This window comes from Rana temporaria, chromosome 6, assembly GCF_905171775.1.
Source record: "Rana temporaria chromosome 6, aRanTem1.1, whole genome shotgun sequence".
NCBI lineage: Eukaryota > Metazoa > Chordata > Amphibia > Anura > Ranidae > Rana > Rana temporaria.
The window spans coordinates 169,715,109-169,736,262 of record NC_053494.1 but is presented as its reverse complement, the minus strand read 5'-3'; the positions used below and the strand labels follow the sequence as shown (position 1 = coordinate 169,736,262).

Sequence of the window (21,154 nt, the reverse complement as noted above, 5' to 3'; positions counted from 1 at the left end):
CCGTCAATTGATGGCAGCCAGTTCTTGGTGAGCTAGAAGGTACTCTGTAGGCAAGAAGAAGAGAATGAACGGCGATTCTAAGTGTAAAGTTAACTTTTTACCATTAAAGTGTTCCTCATGCACACTGGACATTTTTTGGACGTTTTTACAGCAGCTGTTTTTGGCAGTAGACATTTTTTTCCTACAGTCATTAAACTCTCCATCATGTTATCCTATGTGTCCATGCACACATAGGCTGTTATCAGCAGTTTTGAGCAGTAAAAAAGAAAAAGAAAAAAGAACTAGCGTTTAAAATCTCCACACCTGTGATTATCCCGGCATAAGCTTCCTTGATCTCTGTAATAGGGATCCATCAGATCTGGTAAGAGGCCACTCTCTTTTCTTGTGGATGAAACACCACTTTGCCTTTTTTTCTTGAACACTGGTAGCCACGGAAGTTGAATACCATTTCACTTGTCACACCTTCATTATTTTCTTATCGACGTGAACTTTTTAAATTTAACCAAATTTTTTTTACACACTGGAATTTTTTTCACATTGACATTTTGAACAATGCATTTGTTATTTGCATCACTAAGGTGCTATCATATTGTTCAAACACACCAATTTTACATTTGAACACTTATATCGTAGATATCTTGTTTATTCTCTTTACTTTGTTCATTATCACATCAGTTCACTATTTAAAGAAACAGTGCACCATTAGCCATTTCTATTACTTTATCCTTCCAGGATTTGAGTTGCAATGGTTCCATGCCAGACGAGCACAGACACATTTTAAAGCATTTATTTAAATAAGTAAAAATATATGTCAAGAGTTTTCATAGAAACGTGTGCAAGTTGAAAGATTTTGCCTCTACTCTTGCTTTGATGACCATTAAAAATGTTTGGATTTCCCCTCATTTTGTGCCGGTTCACACTGAGGCAACCCGACTTTCAGCGCGACTTTGCAAGGCGATTTGGAGGCAACTTCAGTGCGACTTTGAGCAACTTACAACGCGACTCCAGGACAGGCAACTTTGGCTGTGGCCAATCACAGAATAATCAGCTCTGTGGGAGGGAGGGGGATGTCTGGGTAAACTATTTTTCTTCTCCTGTAAAGTTGCTTCAATATAGATGGAGATCCGACTTGGAGGCGACTTCCATTGAAATCTATGGGTACAAGTTGCCTAGAAGTCGCTTTGAAGTAGTACAGGAACCTTTTCTGAAGTCGGAGCGACTTCAGTAGTGTACATTAAAGCAGGGTTCCACCCGCGACTTTTTTTTTTTTTTTAAAGTCAGCAGCTACAAACACTGTAGCTGCTTACTTTTAATAAGGACACTTACCGCTCCTAGGTGCCCGCGATGTTGGCCCCCCGAGGCCGATCCCATGATCCTGGCAGCTCCCGGCACCGCCATCTTCACTGAGGCAAACAGCATTGCGGCTTCACTGCTTGTTTCCTAGTGCACATGTGTGAGTCTGGCAGCGCTTTGTGAATGGGCTGCTGCTTTCTGGGATACACACAGTTCCCAGAGGGCAGCACGCCCCATTACCCAGAAGACAACGTGGGGAGGACGAGGAAGAAGACCTGCCATGGTATGGGAAGAGGCAGATTAAGAAGACCTGCATAGCAACCGCCATTTCTGTTTTTTTTTTGTTTTTGTTTGGATTTTGGTGTATTTTTTTTTTTTTTAGGGTGGACCTCCACTTTAAGACGGCTCTCATTTACTTCTATAGCATTTTTTATGTCCAGCAACTTGGGGAAACTTAAGGACTTACAAGTCGGATCCAAAGTTGCTGTAGTGTGAACCGGTGACTTGTTGTTATGGTTCCCCTATCCAGATGGTTCCTGTAAGGACTGCGCAGGCGCAATCCTTGCCGACGGAAATCTCCGAACCTCGGCCGGCATCCAGGCTCATTCCTTAACATCCCAATGGATTGAAGGATGTTAAAAAAAGAGCCAGGAGGCCGAGCGAGCGGAGCGAGGACGTGAGGCCGACTGTCCACTTTCCTCAAATTCCACATTGCCCTGGATGCCGGCCGAGGTTCAGAGATTTCCGTCGGCAAGGATTGCGCCTGCGCAGTCCTTACAGGAACCATCTGGATAGCCAAAACCATATTGGCAGATCACCGGCACTTTATGTCTTGGTGACAAATGGAGAGGAACAAAAAAAGCAAAAACAACCAATCACTGGGTTTAACGCTTCTTAAGGCTGCATTCACACCTGAGCGTAGGTCGTTCGGTCGTTTTTGTCGCGCGTATTCATGCTTATTTGCGCGTTTGCATACAGCGTCGTCCGACATTTTTGTACTTCAACGTTTTTTATTTTAGCCAATAGGAAAAATTATCATCTTTTCATCACTTGTTGCTATGTTGGTAGATTTTTTTTATCTTCTGCCTAGGTTAAATGTCCTATTGATTAAAGCGACAAAACGCCCGTAGCAAAGGCTCGTTGTCGCGCAAGTCGCTTGAATCGAGCCTTCTATTACTTTCTATGGGAAATAGAAACGCTCAAAAACGCCCAAACCGCCCGATTCGCGTGACAACAAAGGGCCCGGAACTTGTTGGAGCTTCAGGCGTTCGGCATTAGGCGTTTTGGAGTGGAGATGTGAACCATCTGCATAGGGAATAATGTATTTTTTCCCCTCTAGCGTTTTTGAACGTCGCGCTTCAGGCGACAAAACGCTCAAGTGTGAATGCAGCCTTACTCTATGAAAATTGGTGTAAATATTCTCTTTTTGCCCCAGATTTCATGGAGCACATGGTGAAGTACAGAACAGATCACACTGCAGTCAGATCTGTTATACAAAGTCAGTTTTAGTTGCACTTTTATCTAGCAAGTGGCAGACATAAGCAGGGCTTTTTTTCTGGGGGAACTTGGGGGAACTCAGTTCCACCACCTTTGGCTCAGACCCTTTGGTTCCTGCTCACCACAATCACTTGTAAACACAGAAGTCTGGTTTCTGTGTTTACAAGTGACAGCTCTGCACTCTGTGTGTAACCCCCTGAACTCTGCACTCTGTATGTAATGCAATTCTGGTATTTAATGCCCCTTTAAGACCCTTCTACTGTTTTTGAAATCTGAACGGGTCGTGGTTGAGTTCCTGCACCTATTTTCTGAGAAAAAAAGCTCTGGACATAAGAGAGAAGCTACGTGTCACCCTTTCCCATCACTGGGGGCCTGGCCGCTATTTTTAGATTATCGCCGGCTTTACTCTCTCTTTAAATGACAACTTGGTGAAGTCTGCCATACTTCTTTAGTGCACCTGTTGAGCATTCTGCTAGGAATTCTGGGGACTATACCACAGACTGCGGAGGGCTCAGCACTAAAATAACCCTCATATTGCAATTGTGCTTCATACAGTAAATGGGAACTAATGAGCTCTAATTTAAAACCAAAATCTAGACAGACTTATAAACACAAGTGAGCTTATGTCTTTATTAAAAATCCATTGAAGTGGTTGTAAACCCTAACATATAACCAGTGATGTGACTGGCTTTAGGTGATAGACAGATATTAAACAAATCCTCCTACATAGGGTGTACCTGTTTATCTGCAGTTGTCTTTTCCCTACAACCATTAGAAGTGCAGAATGTACACAGGTAGCTAGATTCAGATTAGTTACGCCATTAACGTTAGAGATACGCCCGCGTAAAGATAAAGCTGCTCCCTAGGTGGCGTAGCCCATGCAAGGTATGGACGTCGGAACGGGCCTATCTTTTTACGTCGTTTGCGTAAGTCGTACGCAAATTGGGCTGGACGTAATTTACATTCACGTCGAAACGGCGTACTTTGGAGCAATGCACACTGGGATATGTCCACGGACGGCGCATGCGCCATTCGTTAAAAACGTCAATCACGTCGGGTCACCAGTCATTAACATAAAACACGCCCCCCTGTTCCACATTCGAATTAGGCGCGCTTAGGCCGGCCCATTAACGCTACGCCGCCTTAACTTAGGAGGCAAGTGCTTTGTGAATACAGCACTTGCCTCTCTGACTTACGGCGGCGTAGCGTATATGCGGCCTCAAAAGTAAGCCGCCCTACCTGAATCCAGCTAAGGATCTCTCAGCTCTGAATAGCAAAGGACGGAGAGCTGAAGTTACATCAGTGGAAGCTCTGAGAGCTGATTGGAGGGAAGAGACATACCCCCCTTCACACAGCACACAGGAACAGACATGAGGCTGTCAATCACAAGCAGTGTGCTGGAGCTCACTCCCCGTCACCATTTTTCTCTTGGTGTCAGGAAAACTAATCAGAAATTATTAATGCAGATAGCAGAGGAAGGAAGAAGCAGACAGAAATGACACTTAGTGCTCTGGATTGAGACAAGTACACACTATAGAGAGATATGCTTTGTTCATATTTCTTGTCTAAGGTTAACAACCACTTTCAGGCCTCGTACACACGACAGAGTTTCTCGGCAGAATTCACCGAGAAACTCGGTCAAAACCCGGATTCTGCCGAGAATCTCTGTCTTGTGTACACTTTTGGCCGAGGAAGCCGCCGAGGAGCTCGTCGAGAAAATAGAGAACATGTTCTCTATTTCCTCGTTGTTCTATGGGAGCTCTCGTCCCGCCGAGCTCCTCGGCGGCTTCAGTGCTGAACTGGCCGAGGAACTCGATGTGTTTGGCACGTCGAGTTCCTCGGCCGTGTGTACGAGGCCTAAGAGCCCCATTTCCCATATAACACTACCAGTGTGTCAACCCACCATCCCATGTGAGGTAGGGTGGAAAAGGGACAGACGCTTTGGCGTCTATTCCAGAACCTTACCTCCCATGTGTTGTTACAAGGCTTCTAGACGCATCTATATGTTTTATGTTATATATCATGTTTATGTCTAATGTTATTTGGTAATTAACATGTGTCACCGTATGTTGCAGTGACAGCCTTTGTTTATGTGAAGTTGTCATTATTTTTGACCGATGCTCTAATTTTAGCCAATTTTGTTACAATAAATTAATGTTTTAAGAAATACTCTTATGACCCATCTGTTACCATAGTAACCCTTTCTAGTGTTCTATACCAGGTTGTGTAGATATACAGCGGGTATAGAAAATAATCACATTTAGTTGCTTTGCAGCCTGAAATGAAGACAGACACCATTTTTGTTTTACCCAGCTGTATTTACTCAGTAAATCTTACAACATATAAGTAAAAGATATAACACCAACATGTCAGAAAAAAACAAAAACAAAAATCACTGATTTGGAAAAAGGATCACCCCCTTGTGTCAGTATTTTGTTGAACCACCTTTTGCTTTAATTACAGCCTTTATTTAGTCTGTTGGGATGTCTCAACTAACTTTGCACATCTACACTTTGCAATATCTGCCCGCTCTTCTTTGCAGAACTGTTCAGTTAAATATGGTGTGTGGACTGCAGCCTGGCACACACTAATAGTTTTTTTTTTTTAACCGAGATCTCCAGTCTGAGCTGCTGTACTAACAATCCAAAGTTCGTACAGCGATCTCCCCCGCTGAGCTGTTGCATTCTGACTGGGGGATGGATCCCCCCGCTAGAACACTCCAGTCAGCGCTTTCAGCCAATTAGGAGCTTGAGGGCAGCAGATTTTTCTTAAAAATTTTACTGTAAGGCCCCTTTCACACTGGGGCGTCAGCGGTAAAGCGCTCCTATTTTTAGCAGCATTTTACTGTCACATCTGTGGGTGGTATTCGGCTGATAGCAAGGTGCTTTTAACCCCCGCTAGCGGCCGGAAAAGGGTTAAAACCATCCGCAAAGCGCCGCTGCTGGCGGTGCCCATTCATTTCAGTGGCCAGGAGCGGTATACAAACCGCTCCTTCACCGCTCCAAAGATGCTGCTAGCAGGACTTTTTTACCGTCCTGCTAGCGCACCGCTCCAGTGTGAAACCCCCCGGGCAGCAGCTCTTTCAGGGCGCTTTGCAGGCACTATTTTTAGCGTTATAGCACCTGCAAAGCGCCTCAGTGGGAAAGGGGTCTAAAGGTTTTCCCATCCTGACTGGACATCATATAACATCCGGTCAGAAAGTGCCGCACAGCGCCATGGGACACAGCTGATGACCGATCAAAGTACCGGCTCACTGCTGGTACCATGTGACCGCTGTAATCAATCACTGCATGTCACATGACAGTTGTAAATAATAGATGGCTTCCTTTCATGCCATCCGTTGTGTACAATTGTGTTGCTAGTTGTGACTGGTCAATTTGATCACATGGTACAGACAGGGCCAATAACAGCGCATCGGTACCATGTGATTATCTTTGACCAATCACAGCTAATCACAACAAAACAAACTGAATGAATCTGTTTCATTCAGTAAAATGTTGCTTATAGCAACGTAATTCACTGCTAACATAATGTTTAAAAAAAATCCTGATCATTTTCTTAGAGTAGTACAATGTTACTATGGCAAAATTATATTGCTATGGTCACAGTGTTAAAAAAAAAAATGTGATACATTGTTTTTTTTTTGTACTGTCACCTGTTAGTGTCCCTGATCGCCGCCACACCAGTTATGATGACGCTGTACTGCACTGGTGACTGTATGTCATTTTTCTTTTTTTATTACAACTTAAAAAAAAAAATCGCCATGCCTCTTACTAAACATCTTTAGAAAGCAAGAGGGTAATGGGACTTTAAATGACGTGCATGATTACATGTACCTCCATTCCTAAGGCCCCTTTCACACTGGGGCGGGAGGCGCGGTGGCGGTATAGCGCCGCTAAAAATAGCGGCGCTATACCGTCGGAATTGCCGCGGGATTCGGCCGCTAGCGGTGCAGTATTAACCCCCACTAGCGGCCGATAAACGGTTAATACCGCCCGCAATGCGCCTCTGCTGAGGCGCATTGCGGGCGGTATTACCGCGGTTTCCCATTGTTTTAAATGGGAAGGAGCGGTGAAGGAGCGGTATACATACCGCTCCAAAGATGCTGCTTGCAGGAGATTTTTTTCTCTCCTGCCAGCGCATCGCCTCAGTGTGAAAGCCCTCCGGCTTTCACATTGAGGTTGCTGGGAAGGAGTTTTTCAGGCGGTATAGCAGCGCTATTTTTAGCGCTGTACCGCCTGAAAAACTCCTCAGTGTGAAAGGGGCCTAAATCAGAAATAATTTTGGATATTGGGACTTTGAGTGAGGCACGTGGTAGGAGAAATAATGTAAATGGTTTAATTGGCATAAAAACAAAGAATACCTCATAACACGTGATACATGGCTAAACATATTAAGTAGTTTAATCTATATACAAGACGAGGACAAACTAAAAAGAAACATTTATATATGTATACATGCACGCATCTGAAATCGCATAGTATCCCATAAAAGTAACTGATATAAAAAGCCAAATGCTTATCCGGTAATGGAAAAAATGGGTTATAGGATACAGATGAATCACAGTTGAAGTCAAGCTAGTTGTTGGGAAAATGATGACATTGATAGGCTTGACGCGTTTCGTGGCCACAGTGACTGCGCAATAGTCATTCAAAGTGTGACAGCACTGAAAGCCAAAAATTGTCCTGGTCAGGAAGTGGGTAAAAATGCTGGGCATTGAAGTGGTTAATGACACCAACTGTTAACATGCTACTATGCTGTGTACCTCCTAGATAGGTTATGTGTATTACTGTCTGGTAATTGTAAGTGATGGTTTTTCCTTATTAGGAGCAAATTTACATTTTTGCATTGTGATAGTGCACGGTAAAATATGTATCAGTACTGTGTGGACTGCAGTTCCTTGTTAATGGCACTCCAATGCACAATGACAGGGGGCCATATTCTGAGTAGAGTTATGACGGAATATCTCTCGTCGTATCTCTCTTTTTTGACCCGCGTATCTATGCGAGTGATTCCTAGAATCATTTTCGCATAGATACGCTGAAGATCCGACATGTGTAAGTCACTTACACTGTCGGATCTTAAATGTAATTCGCCGCCGGCCACTAGGTGGCGTTTACGTTCAGGTCTCATTTGTTTATGCAAATGAGCCTGATACACCAATTCCCGAACGAATTTGCGTCGCGTAACCGTCGTTTGCGTAAGCGTAAGGTTACCCCTGCTATATGAGGGGTAACCTTACGCCAGTCCCACGTATGCCATGTTAAGTATGGCGTCGGGTCCGCGTCGTCTTTTCCCTGTCGGGTACGTCGTTTTCCTAAGTCGTTCTTGAATACGACTTTACGTCAATGACGCACACGTCGGCGTCATTGACGTTTTCTGCCGAGAACTGGAGCATGCGCACTGGGCTATTTTTAGCCCGGCGCATGCGCACTTCGATCAAAACGGGGGCGTGCTTAATTTAAATATAAGCCGCCCCCTTTGAAATACGCGGGGATACGCCGGGCTTTTTACACTACGCCTCCGCAAACTACGGAGCAAGTGCTTGAGGAATGCGGCACTTGCTCCAGTAAGTTGCGGCGGCGTAGTGTAAATAGCTTACGCGAGGCCGCCGCAGAATATTGGAGAATCTGGCCCAGAATCTCCATGTAGTTTTAAATGGCTAAATTACCTGAGGTTTGCAGTGAAGGAGTAAAAACGCATGTGGCATAGAATAGGTCGGTCAGACATGCCTACTTTAATGCATTGTAATGTTTTTCTCTTCATTGTAGGAAATGTACAGGCAGATTGTTTGTGTTTAACCCCAAAAAAGGAGACTGGAAAGACCTTCCTCCAATGAGAACAGCCCGCTCAATGTTCGGTGTTGCTGTTCACAAGAACAAGATCTTCGCTGTTGGTGGAGTCACAGAGGACGGACTAACTGCATCAGTTGAAACCTATGATATTGCTGCTAACAAGTATGTTCATGAAGGGTCTATATGTGGCTTATCAACGTACACCGTGGTACCGTACTGGGTGTATTATATTATAAAAACAACGATCATTCACCATCGTCACGTTTTGGCCATATAACAGTTTGAATAGCTCGGCCACTAAAATTCTTCTATGTTGTAGTTCAGCTAGTATGTGAAATTATAAACCTGACTGGTGACTACAGTCTTTATTTAAGATTTTTCAACAGCTTTCCATGATTATTAGTATCACTTTTCATATGGTTGCACCACCAACAGTAGCATAGGCCAACAAGCAAGGCTACCTCTTTGGTCTAATCTACCTATTATTATGTTTTACTATTCACTGCTGCATCAGTTATATCCAAGTGTTAGATGTACTAGCAGACTAAAAGTGGTTGTAACCTTTTGATTATTCTTTTTTAATAACAAACATGCCTATGCTTACCTGCTCCATGCAATCGTTTTGCAAAGAGCAGCCCCGATTCTCCTCTTCTGGGGTTCAGGCCCCTCCTTTTCATTGGGTGCCCCCACGGAAAGCCACTTTCCATGGGGACACCCATGCGGGCTCGTTCCCTAGTCCTGCATCAATTGACATAGGCAGCAGGACTCGGCCGTGCCCCGCCCCTGGGCTCCTGCTGCTATCAATGGCCCAGATTCAAAGAGATTTTTTTTGCGGAGGCACAGGGCAACGATTTTGCCCTGCGCCCCCGCAAATTTGTGCCGCTGCCCTCGATTCACGGAGCAGTAGCTCCGTAAAATGCGAGGGCGCGCCAGCAAAATTGCCCGGCGTAAGCGCGCGCAATGTAAATGATCCCGCCGGGGCGGGAATCATTTAAATTAGGCACGTTCCCGCGCCGATCGTAAAGCGCATGCTCCGTCGGGAAACTTTCCCGACGTGCATTGCGGCAAATGACGTCGCAAGGACGTCATTTGCTTCAAAGTGAACGTGAATGGTGTCCAGCGCCATTCACGATTCACTTACGCAAACGACGTAAAATTTGAACGTCGCGACGCGGGAACGACGGGTATCCTTAGCATTGGCTGCGCCTGCTATTAGCAGGAGCAGCCTTACGCTAAGCACGCCGTACGGAAATGACGTAACTTGCGTATGCAGGGCCCGCGCAACAATTGTGAATCGGTGTTAGTATGCAATTTGCATACTATACGCTGATCACAATGGGAGCGCCCCCTAGCGGTCAACGCAAGAATGCAGCCTAAAATCTGCGTGGCATAAGAGCCTTATGCCACGCAGATTTTAGGCTGCAGTCGGCGTTACGATGTTCCTGAATCAGGAGCATTCGTAACGCCGGAGCAAGTTACACAGGCGCAATTGCTTCTTGAATCTGGGCCAATATGTCTAATGAAAAGAGCGACAGCTTGTGCACATCGCTGGATCAAATCGGGCACAGGTAAGAAAAGGGGGGGAGCTACAGCACAGAAGGTTTTTCACCTTAATGCATAGAATGAAATGCATCGGTGAAAAACCTTAAGGCTTTACAACCACTTGAAATACACTAACAAATTGAAGCCAAGCTCCAGCTACTATCTGGAAGAGAGTCTATCCTTTTAAAAAAAAAGGGTTAAAGGGGCCCGAAAAGCGCCGCTGTCGAAGCACTTTGCTGGCGCTTCGGCAGCAGTGCCCATTCATTTCAATGGACAGGGGCGGAGTGGTCTATACACTGCTCCTAAACCTCTCCAAAGGTGCTGCTTGTAGGACTTTTGCCAACATCCTGCAAGCGCACAGCTCCAGTGTGAAAGCACTCAGGCTTTCACACTGGTGCTGCAGGGGAGGCATTTTTCAGGTGCTTTACAGGCGCTATTTTAAGCCCTTTAGCGCTTGAAAAAAAACTCCAGTGTGGAAGGGGTCTTACATGTTAACCATAATTTATTTTCTTTTTTTACAATTGTTCAAGATATAAGAACCAATTGATAAATAAAACTAATGTCAGGGTGTACCTTCTATAAAACAAATGGTTTGTACATGCATGAATAATCAATATAACTTATTTTTTTTTAGATGGGAAACACTCGCAGAATTCCCCCAGGAAAGAAGCTCCATCAATATGGTCAGTTTAGCAGGATCACTGTATGCCATTGGTGGATTTGCAATGGTTCAGTTGGAAACTCAAGAGTTTGAACCTTCAGAGGTCACTGATGTCTGGAAGTAAGTAACAGAGATGTCACTGTTGTGTACATAACTTTCCTCCTAGTTCAGCGGCATCTAGAATAAGCTTAAAGCTAACATTGTAGTTAGAATCTTATAGTCCTTACTGTTATTTTGTTTGCTAAACACCGAAACAAATTTGTAGAGCACTATAAAGACTATGGCCCGGATTCACAAAGGACTTACGACGGCGTATCTCCACGTACGCCATCGTAAGTCCGAATGTGCGCCGTCGTATCTTCGCGCCTGATTCATAGAATCAGATACGCCTCACGGTTGCCAAGATACGAGCGGCGTAAGTCTCCTATGCCGTCGTATCTTGGGGTGCATATTTTAGGTGGCGCATCTGTTGATTTCCGCATCGAATATGCAAATGACCTAGATACGCCGATTCAGAAACGTAGTTCCGTCCGGCGCATCTATATACACCGTTTACGTAAGGCGTCGGTCCGGCGTAACTTTATCCCTCATAAAGCAGGGGTAAATTATGTTAGGTATGGACGTCGGAACAGCATCGTATTTTACGTCGTTTGCGTAAGTCGTCCGTGAATGGGGGTAGGTTACGTTCACGTTGACTAAACATTGAGCCGGCGTAATTTACAGAGAAAATTTGACGTGATACTGAGCATGCGAACGCATGCGCCGTTCGTTAGGTGCGTCATTTACGTGGGGTCACGATTCATTAGCATACAACACGCCCCCTACCAGCCTACTTTGAATTAGGCGGGCTTACGCCGGCCCATATACGCTACGCCGCCGTAACTTCGGGCGCAACTCCTTTCTGAATACACTACTCATCTGACTAAGTTACGGCGGCGTAGCGCATATGAGATGCGATACGCCCGCCTAAAGATACGTGCATCTTTCTGAATCTGGCCCCATGAGATTGCATTCATTTTTTGTTAAAAAGGAATTTTGACTTGCCTATTAATTCCTTATCTTGGAGTACAGTACAGGACACTGAACTTGTATTCATAGACCATGGGCTCTATGCTGCATTCTTCATGTGAATGGACACGGCTAGAGCCACCCCTAGAGCATACCCTTATGACCCCACCCACTCCACGAGGCTCCAGTTTTCTAGCAAGAAATAGGGAGTGATCAAGACATAGTCCTATACTGTATTCAAACATAAGGAATGTGCAGATCAATCAAAATTCAGATTATCCTAATCATATAGTACAGGGCTTGTGTTCATATACAAGCAGAAAAAGTGAGGAATGAACATCAACATAGAACTGCCAATGGGTCCCAAGAAAAACAAGGGTTTAAAGAACATGAACAAAATATTCCGATTGAAGCACTTTAGAGTTGAAATGCACATCAACACAGGCCTGAAATTCCACCTGGTATAGATTGGAAAATGTGTATACAGAGAACAAAGTGGCAGCCTTGACAATCTGGGATACAGTTGCTTGATGCTGAAAGAGCCAGGGAGACACAATAACAGCTTTGGTGGAATGGGCACTGAGAGGAACGAGAGGAATCTTTTCCTTCAGGGCATAGGCACTTGTCAGATTTTCTGATCCATCTGGCAATGGTGGAAAACCTCCAAATTTTACGTCGTTTGCGTAAGTCGTCCGTGAATAGGGCTGGACGTAATTTACGTCCACGTCGAAACCAATACGTCCTTGCGGCGTACTTTGCCACAATGCACACTGGGATATGTACACGGACGGCGCATGCGCCGTTTGTAAAAAACGTCAATCACGTCAGGTCACCCCCCATTAACATAAAACACGCCCCCTTAGCCTAATTTGAATTAGGCGCGCTTACGCCGGCCCCATTTACGCTACGCCGCCGTAACTTAGCAGGCAAGTACTTTATGAATACAGTACTTGCCTAGCTAACTTACGGCGGCATAGTGTAAATACGATATGCTACGCCGCCGCAAAGATGCGGCAAGGTACATGAATCTAGCTAATAGACTCCTACAGCTCTAACTTTATCCAAAGAATGAAAATCAAATGTCTTGTCATGTTTGAGGGCAGGACAGAGGGAAGGAAGGACAATGTTATCAATTTCGATAAAAATAAGATTTCCAGCTCTTTACAAGAGAGAGCTGCTAACACAGAAACACATCTAACAGATGTTATGGGAACCAAGAAGGCAACCTTACAGGTCCTATAAAGGAATTTCTCTAATCGGTTTTAAAGGAGGGTCTCTGAAGAGCAGAGAGTACAAGGTTTAGATCCCAAGCTAACACAGGTTGTCAAAGTGGAGGAATTATATGAACAACACCTTGTAGAAATATCTTGATATGGGAATGTTAGGCAGGAGGTTTCTGGAAGAGGATGTACAAGTCAGAACTCTGTCCCTTGAGGGTATTCATAATACGAAGTGATAAAGTATTTCCTAAGGTTTAGCCTTCTGTCCTCACGCCATACAAAAAAGGCCTTCCATGTGCAATGGTAAATCTTGCAACAGTTAAATTTCCTTGCTTTGAGTATGGTGGGAAGACCAAGTCAGATATGCTCCTATCATTTAGGAATTCGGTTTGAACAGCCATGCCATTAAAGCCAGTGACTGAAAAGCAGGATGGAACAGGTGACCTTCTGCCTGTATATGTCTGGTCTGTCTGAAAAAGACCAAGGCTTGGAAGTCAGAAGTCCGATTTATGTCTGTGTACCATGTTCTCCTGGGCTAATTTGTTGCCATGAGAATCACCAGAACCCTTTCCTCCTCCATCTTGTGCAGCAGTCAAGGGATTTTCATTGAAGGAAAGGCATTAACTACAAGGAACTGAGTTTAAGGAATGACCAGAACATCTACTGCAAAGGCTATAGGATCCCAGGTCTAGGGCCACAATTTTTTTCAGCTTGTTGGTGAATCTGGAGGCCAGAATTTGCACATCTGGTTTTCTCCGATTCAGGGTACAGAGACCAGTTTCCTGAGTCCAGGCAGCGATGGCTTAGGAAGTCTGCCTAACGAATTGTACAATCCAGAAATGTTGCTGGCTAAGACAGCCGGAATGTAGGTTTCTGCTCATAAGAGTATTACACTTGTTTGTTTTAGGGCTGCTAAGCTTTTGGTGCCCCCTTAATGATTTATGTAAACCACTGCTGTGGTATTGTCCAACTGTATTTGTAGAAGTGGGGTCCAATGTTGTAGAGACAATCTGGTTGCTCTCAGTTCAAAAATGTTGATGGGGAGTTTCTATTCTAGGACAGGGTTGGAGACACACCATCCCAGGGAGAGCTTTGGTTGGACAGAGGCACCGGTCAAGGATTTGATATGCTTGTTCCGTGTATTGTTGTCTGGGGTGGGACTGGAAAAAGAAAACTGCCTTGAAGGAGACCATCTTGAGGCCCAAAACTCTCATTCAGAAATTAATTGAGGAGGGGTGTTGTGACCCAAGTGTCCCAGAGTTTAATCATAGGCAGTCTATTGTCTCCTGAGGGAGGAAAATTCTGGCTTAGGCTTTGTCTTAAGATTACACTCTGGTACTGCAGACAGTGTGAGGGCTGGAGATCAAACTTTGGATGTAAAGTTGATCATCCAGCCAAAGGTTAGAAGGAACTGAATCATCCTCTTGAAGTTGGTAGCCAAGGTTGTGGCTGAGGAATCTTTCTGTATGTCATTCATGTAAACTGTGCCCTGAGTTTTCCCTGAGTTTGTAGAAGAGCCAGAAGAAGGGCAAGCAAGTTTGTGAACACTTGGACAGAGGAGAGTCCGAATGGCAGTGACACAAATTGGAAGTGTTGGTCTTCCATAGCAAAATGTGATAGGAGAATTAATTTATGGAGATAGGCATCTTGTATGTATACTGATACAAGAAATGTTCCTTGTCTGAGAAAAGCAATGACCTTTGATTTCATTCAGAAGGATTTGAGACCTTGAAACAGTTCTCCTGAAGGTACAATCCACTCTTGTGCCTGAAGTTGGTGCAAGGTGGTCATTAAATCTGCCTTCCTTTGGACTGAAGTTGGCAGATTGGAAGGTAAAAAGCGAGGAAGGGGAAGAGATAAAAATGATATTCTGTACCTCTTTGAAATGACAGATTTGTCCTAGAGGTCCTGGACCTGGAGTGGTACAATTATCAACAGACATTCCTCCACTCCAAAAAGTGGAAGTGCCCGTTCATTATAAAGCGGGATTCTGGGAAGGCTTGTGGGCCTTGAGATGAAAAGAAGTGCTAAACCTTAGTGTTAAGGTTAACGCCTGGGGAGAACGTAAAGATCCCCTTTTTGAGTAGAGGTACAAGCATTAGGTGTAAGGGATTTGGACTTTTTCATGTGGGGTAGGAGTAAATTTCCCCCAGTTGCTTCCTTGAGCACATTGGGATTGCAGATGAGGCTTCGCTCGAAAAACGCCCCAGTGTGAAAGGGGCCTTAAGGTCTGTTTTGGCTGTTGAGAATCAAGTGCTGTTGGCAAAGACTGATGTGCACTGCATCTATTGGTGTGTCCACAGCGGAAAGCGCGTGGTGTTAAAGAGGAAGTAAATCCTGATGAGTTTTACTTCCTCTTTTTCCGTCTGCAAATGAAAAGCATGATTGGCTAGTATGCATTTCATACTAGACCATTATGGGACACTTACCTGCAAAAAGAATCCAGCAATGTCCCCTGTGTAGGCAGCTTCCATCTTCTGGCACCTTCTTCCGGGCCACGGACTCCGGCTCTGTGATTCGCCGGAGCCGCGTGATATCACTCCCGCGCATGGGAGCCGCCATTAACGACACAGGCTAGGGAAGAAACTGCACTTTCTACACCCCAGGGGGGTGTTGAATTCTTATATCCACTGTAGCTGCTTCCCAGTATTCTAATATCCCCCTTTTTTTTTATATATAAAATAAAAAATCTGACTACGCTACATGGGATATTTTATACATAAACCGATAGCTACCTGTCAGAGCAAGTCCAAAAAAAGAAAGCTACAATATATTCGGTTACTATATACAACAACTGATTTCAGCCTGTTTGCCCTCAATTAAATGTCTGCCTTCTCTTTTCAGGTTTGAAGATGACAAGAAGGAATGGAGTGGAATGTTAAAAGAAATCCGTTATGCCTCTGGTGCCACGTGCTTGGATTCTCATCTTAACCTTTTTAAACTGACTAAGTTGTAAAAATTTAACACAGTTACTTATTTGACAACACATTCATTTTTTGTTTGCTACTGCTTGTTTAAAAATAAAGAAAGGTTGTACAGAAATTTTTAGTTACATTAATAAAGTTTTTTTGAAGTCCAACAATAAATTGTAGCCCAAGCTGGAATATGGATGATGTCGCCTATTATAAAACTTACCAACCTGTTGCAATCTGATTATACAATATCTATCTATATAAACTCTTTGGCCATACTCCTCTTGTGGGTCCCTGGAGTACACTGTTCGTTCTGTGACCCAGTCAGTGGATAGCGACCTATTGCCTTCTCTTAGATTACGAAGCAGAGCTGTGGTAGGCTCTAGCTCTGTGGTTCTCAACCTGGGGGTCGAATGATGATTTGCCGGGGGTCACTGAATCCTGGGCTGTTATTGGAGACCGCTGCCGCCCACTCAGCCACTTCGCAGCCACTCATTGAGTTCACGGCATGGCTGGGGGGCAGAGACTAGAGGTCAGCTGACTGGTGAGGAATGTGAAGTGGGAGGGGCTGGAGGAGACCCCATCTCCTGATTTCGACATAGGTGTCACTGCTACGGAGACACCACAAAGTTGGAGACACAGGGCCAGATTCACATAGAATTGCGGCCGTGTAACGTAACCCGTTTACGTTACACCGCCGCAAGTTTTCAGTGTTAGTGCCCGATCCACAAAGCACTTACCTGTAAACTTGCGGCGGTGTATCGTAAACACGTCCGGCGCAAGCCCGCCCAATTCAAATGGGGCGGGTACCATTTAAATTAGGCACGCTCCTGCGCCGGACGTACTGCGCATGCTCCGTTCGCAATTTTCCCGGCATGCTTTGCGCGAAATTACGGCGGCGCGACGTGTTTGTGAATCGCGACGTGCGTAACGTACTTACGCGGGGAAATTTTTTTTTTAAAAGTGACGTGAGTAATTTTACACCATGTTAAAGTACCCCTAATTTTGCGACGGGAAACTAAGACTTGCGCCGACGTAACGACGGGAAAAACCTTCGTGGATCGCCGTAACTGCTAATTTGCATACCCGACGCTGGAATACGATGCAATCTCCACTCAGTGGCGGCCGAGGTACTGCATCCTAGGATCCGACTGTGTAAGTCAATTACACCTGTCGGATCCTAGGGCTATCTATGCGGAACTGATTTTATAAATCAGCCGCATAGATAGAACAACAGATACGACGGTGTATCAGGAGATACGCCGTCGTATCTGTTCTGTGAATCTGGCCCACAGTGGGTAACACTACCTGTGATTATAGTTGCCATAAAAAGTCCCCACTACAGTTCTCAGATCAGCAGATGACCTTGATCAAAAGCAGCTAAATTGGCTGATCAGAACTCCCCCCAGCACTGACACTCATCTCCACCCCACGCCAGCACTGCTACTGATCCCATTCCCCCCACCAAGGAGTAAGAGAAGGAATAAAGAGATGTACATGGAAGGGAGAGGAAAAGAGGGGGAAGAACAAAGAAAAAGATGGGGAAATAATAAGAGAAAGAACAAGAAAACCAGCTAGAGAGAGGGATGGGGGGGGGGGGGCAAGAAATTAGGATAGCGAGAGATAAAAAGGGAGAGAAAGGAGAACAAATAATCTTAAAACGTACCATAAGGGGATTTAATACTGTACGAGTGGAAGGGACTCAGGGAGCACTAAATGTCTGTGGATTAGGGGCGCCAATTACTTGTCTTGCTTTGGGTGCCGACAACCCACACTACGAAAATAATTTTACTGTTAGGGGTCCCCACAACTTGGGAAATTTTATTAAGGGGTCACGGCACTAGAAGGTTGAGAACCACTGCTCTAGCTGGATCCCGACAATGTTGTAGGGATCCATTCAGCTGCCTGAATGATAGTTGGCTCCACCTTTCAGCAGCAGAAAGCTGGAGCCAGTTCTCAGTCTTAGAGCTGGTGTGAGACAGCTGCATTTCAACACTGATGCTGCAGCATGAAGGTAAGCATGAAGATTTGTTTTTTTTCTTGTACATCACAGGACAGGCCGGTTATAATCATAGCTATTTGGGTTATATGCCACCTATAGGTGAATGGACACTGGCAGATAGATCAAACAGGAAGTCCTCCCCTATCAGTTTTTTGCCAGTGTCTGTAAGGTGGTGGTCACTGATGCGCTACATGTGCTCTTGGAGGTATGGAACGGTTCTACTGAGAATCATGGACTTCAAATCGGATCCATTCGAATAAGCTATCAACCAAAATGGATGGTAACCAAGCCTCATTGGAGAGGAGAGACGATTCCCCAAGGTTTGCCTGTAATGCAGCCCTATAGCGCTGGACCCTGCATAATGGAACCCTGTGCAGTGTTTGTTCTGACCAAGGTGTTTTCCTGCAGGGTGCTATACAGTTTCAGGGGAGTGGGCCCTAGCCTAAGGGGGACCCAGTCCCTGAAGGTCTTTTATGGCAGAGCCTGCCATGATGGGTGAAGGTTGCATACCTCCCAACTTTTTGAGATGGGAATGAGGGACACCTATCGGCAAAAGTATCCAGGCATAGGACACGCCCCCTTAAAGGAGCATTGTCCAAAAAAACAGGATTTGTTAAACCCACAAGTGCTTTTTTTTTTACCACTACTATTCCTTTATATTGACTTTTGGAATTTACAAATGCAGCAATTTAGAAAATCAGATGGAAGATTTAATGCTGGAAAAACACTTTTTGATAGAGAAAAAGTGCATTTTATATACAACAATATAGATCAGACCAAAATGAGGTACAAATGAGGAGGAATAAGGGACAGAGGAACATTTCTCTAACGTTCCTAACATGCTGTTGATTGACATGATGACCAAAAACGAGCTCCCCCCGTTGCATAAGCTGCGTCACGATTGCCGAAAGGAGCCGAACGGCGGTGCGCAGGCGCAGTATAGCGCCGACTCGCCGTTCGGCTCCTTTCGCCAATCGTGATGCAGCTTACGCGCCGGGGGGAGCTCGTTTTTGGTCATCACGTCAATCAACAGCATGTTAGGAACGCCCACTCCCGCGGGACTCGCAACCCGGGAAGCCACGGGTGAATTAGCTGTACCAAGGTATGTACAGCATAAAAAAAAACATAATAGGCATAATTGTATCGTAATGTGGGGGGCCAATGTAATAATAGAAAGTCGTTTTTAGGGTGAATCTCCCCTTTAAGTCTGCATTTTGACATTTCTCTTGGACATTCTTCCGGTGGCCACTGGGGGCAGTGTGCTGTTTGGGCCAGATCATGCTCTTCTCAGGAGTATTAGGCTGCGGGTTCTCCTCCAGCCACTAGAGGGCGCATGTCTGCTCAGTATTGCCTATTCTTTTATAGGCTAGGATGTTGAAGGGCAACCATTTTTGAAGAAATACCATGTGGGCTGAAGGTTCAGCAAAGCCACAGCATCCCATGGCAACTAAAGAAGTGTAAGTACTTAATATGGGAGAGCTGCATGACCAGACAAGTCATGATTTTATACTGCATAAAGGTATACTTATATACTGCCTAATCCTGGGGGGGGGCTTGTACCTTTGTACGGGTATCGGTGCACTTTAAAGGGGTTGTAAAGGAATTGTTGTTTATCCCCTAAATAGCTTCCTTTACCTTAGTGTAGTCCTCCTTCACTTACCTCATCCTTCCATTTTGCCTTTAAATTTCCTTATTTCTTCTGAGAAATCCTCACTTCCTGTTCTTCTGTCTGTAACTCCTCTTGAGGGGGAAGGGGGCGAGTAGGCAAGTCAGGACACTCTACTTTGCAGATAAAGAAAGGATCTGTGTGTTAGTGGGCGTTCTGACACTCCTGCTCGCCCCCTCAAGAGGCTTTCTCCACACCAGGAAGAAAGCCTTGCATTACGGTGTGTAGTTACAGACAGAAGAACAGGAAGTGAGGATTTAATCACATGAAGTGTATAGTTGTCTGAAGAAATCACCAAAGGCATCAACTTGGAAAAGTAAACGAAATGGGTACTCTTATCGAAAGGTGTGGACTCAACTGTTACTACTAACAGCAAGTCTGAAAGGCATAATGGTCTCAGCAGACCTGGATCTCTGCACGGACAGTCACTCCGGGCGGCGATGGCCGTATCAATCCGATGAGACGAATACCACCAGTACCAGGAACCAGACGGATGCGACTTCCAATGCAGGTCATGTAGGGAGCCCCAATGAATAGGCAGGACACGGATGGACACAAAAAATGAAAAAGAAAAAGAGAAAAAAAAAAAAAAAAAAAAAGAGTGCTCCAAATGGTGCAGGTCAAATTAAACCATGACAGGTTTTATTTGAAATTAAGTCATAAAAATCATGTGAATGTATAATAAAAGCAGTATGGGGTGCTGTAAAAGCAAACCGCACCCCATACTGCTTTAATTATACATTCACATGATTTTTCTTTAGAACGTCATTTTGTGACTCTACCCTTTGGGCTGGCCGCAGCTCCCGAGGGTTCACAAAGCTCCTAGCCCCGGAGCTGGACTTGCTGAAGACGCAGGGGGTGTCAAACTCAGTATACCTCAATCGTTGCTCAGGAAGCAGTAGGATTCAGATTTTTCTTCGATACATTTCTGCAGGAGGAAGTTGCATTTAGGTCGAAGCACGTTTCCTACGGACAGTCCTACTCCAGTTCTTTTGTAGAGGATAATTTTTTCAGTCTGGAATATGAAGATCCAAGCATTGGATTGCCGGAAGGCTCTGTTCCCGGGGTATTTCAGAGCTCAAATTGGGGGTTGATGGTTCGGAATCGGGAGGTGGTGAAATTTTTCTGCTCAGGGGTTTGGAAGATAACCACTGATGCCAGTTGGTTTGAAGGTGTCTACAGTTCAGTGGACTTGGTCTCCACAGGACAGAATACTGCCCATCAATATCTTGAAACCTTTGGCCAACACACCGTGTTCTGGATTATTGGATGAGCCTCTTACGTGGCATATATCAACTACCAGGGCAGCACCAGGAATCGTGTGGCTCAGGAAGGTGAACCACATTCTGTTTGGGGCAGAACGACAGGTTCCATCTCTGGACGCCAGTACATATTCCAGGTATAGAACAATGGCAGGGGGGTTTTCCAGTCATCAGCGACTAATGATGGGACCATGTGGTCCTTGCATCCCGAGACCTCTCCATGTTAGTACAGATAGGGGCCCCAACCAAACAAGGAATCTCCATAAAACCTAGGAAATACACATCCACAGCAGTTG

At 45.0% G+C, this 21,154-nt stretch overlaps 1 protein-coding gene across 1 annotated transcript in view; it reads left to right on the top strand.

Annotated features, from left to right (window-relative positions):
• KLHL41 (kelch like family member 41) overlaps window positions 1–16,102 on the top strand; it is a 29,351-nt gene extending 13,249 nt beyond the window's left edge. The window contains exons 4-6 of the mRNA XM_040357805.1: window positions 8,562–8,747; window positions 10,762–10,908; window positions 15,861–16,102. Coding sequence (XP_040213739.1) covers window positions 8,562–8,747; window positions 10,762–10,908; window positions 15,861–15,972 — 445 coding nt within the window. The 3' untranslated portion in view covers window positions 15,973–16,102. The remainder of the gene's footprint in view (window positions 1–8,561; window positions 8,748–10,761; window positions 10,909–15,860) is intronic.
• Window positions 16,103–21,154: the final 5,052 nt, after the last annotated feature.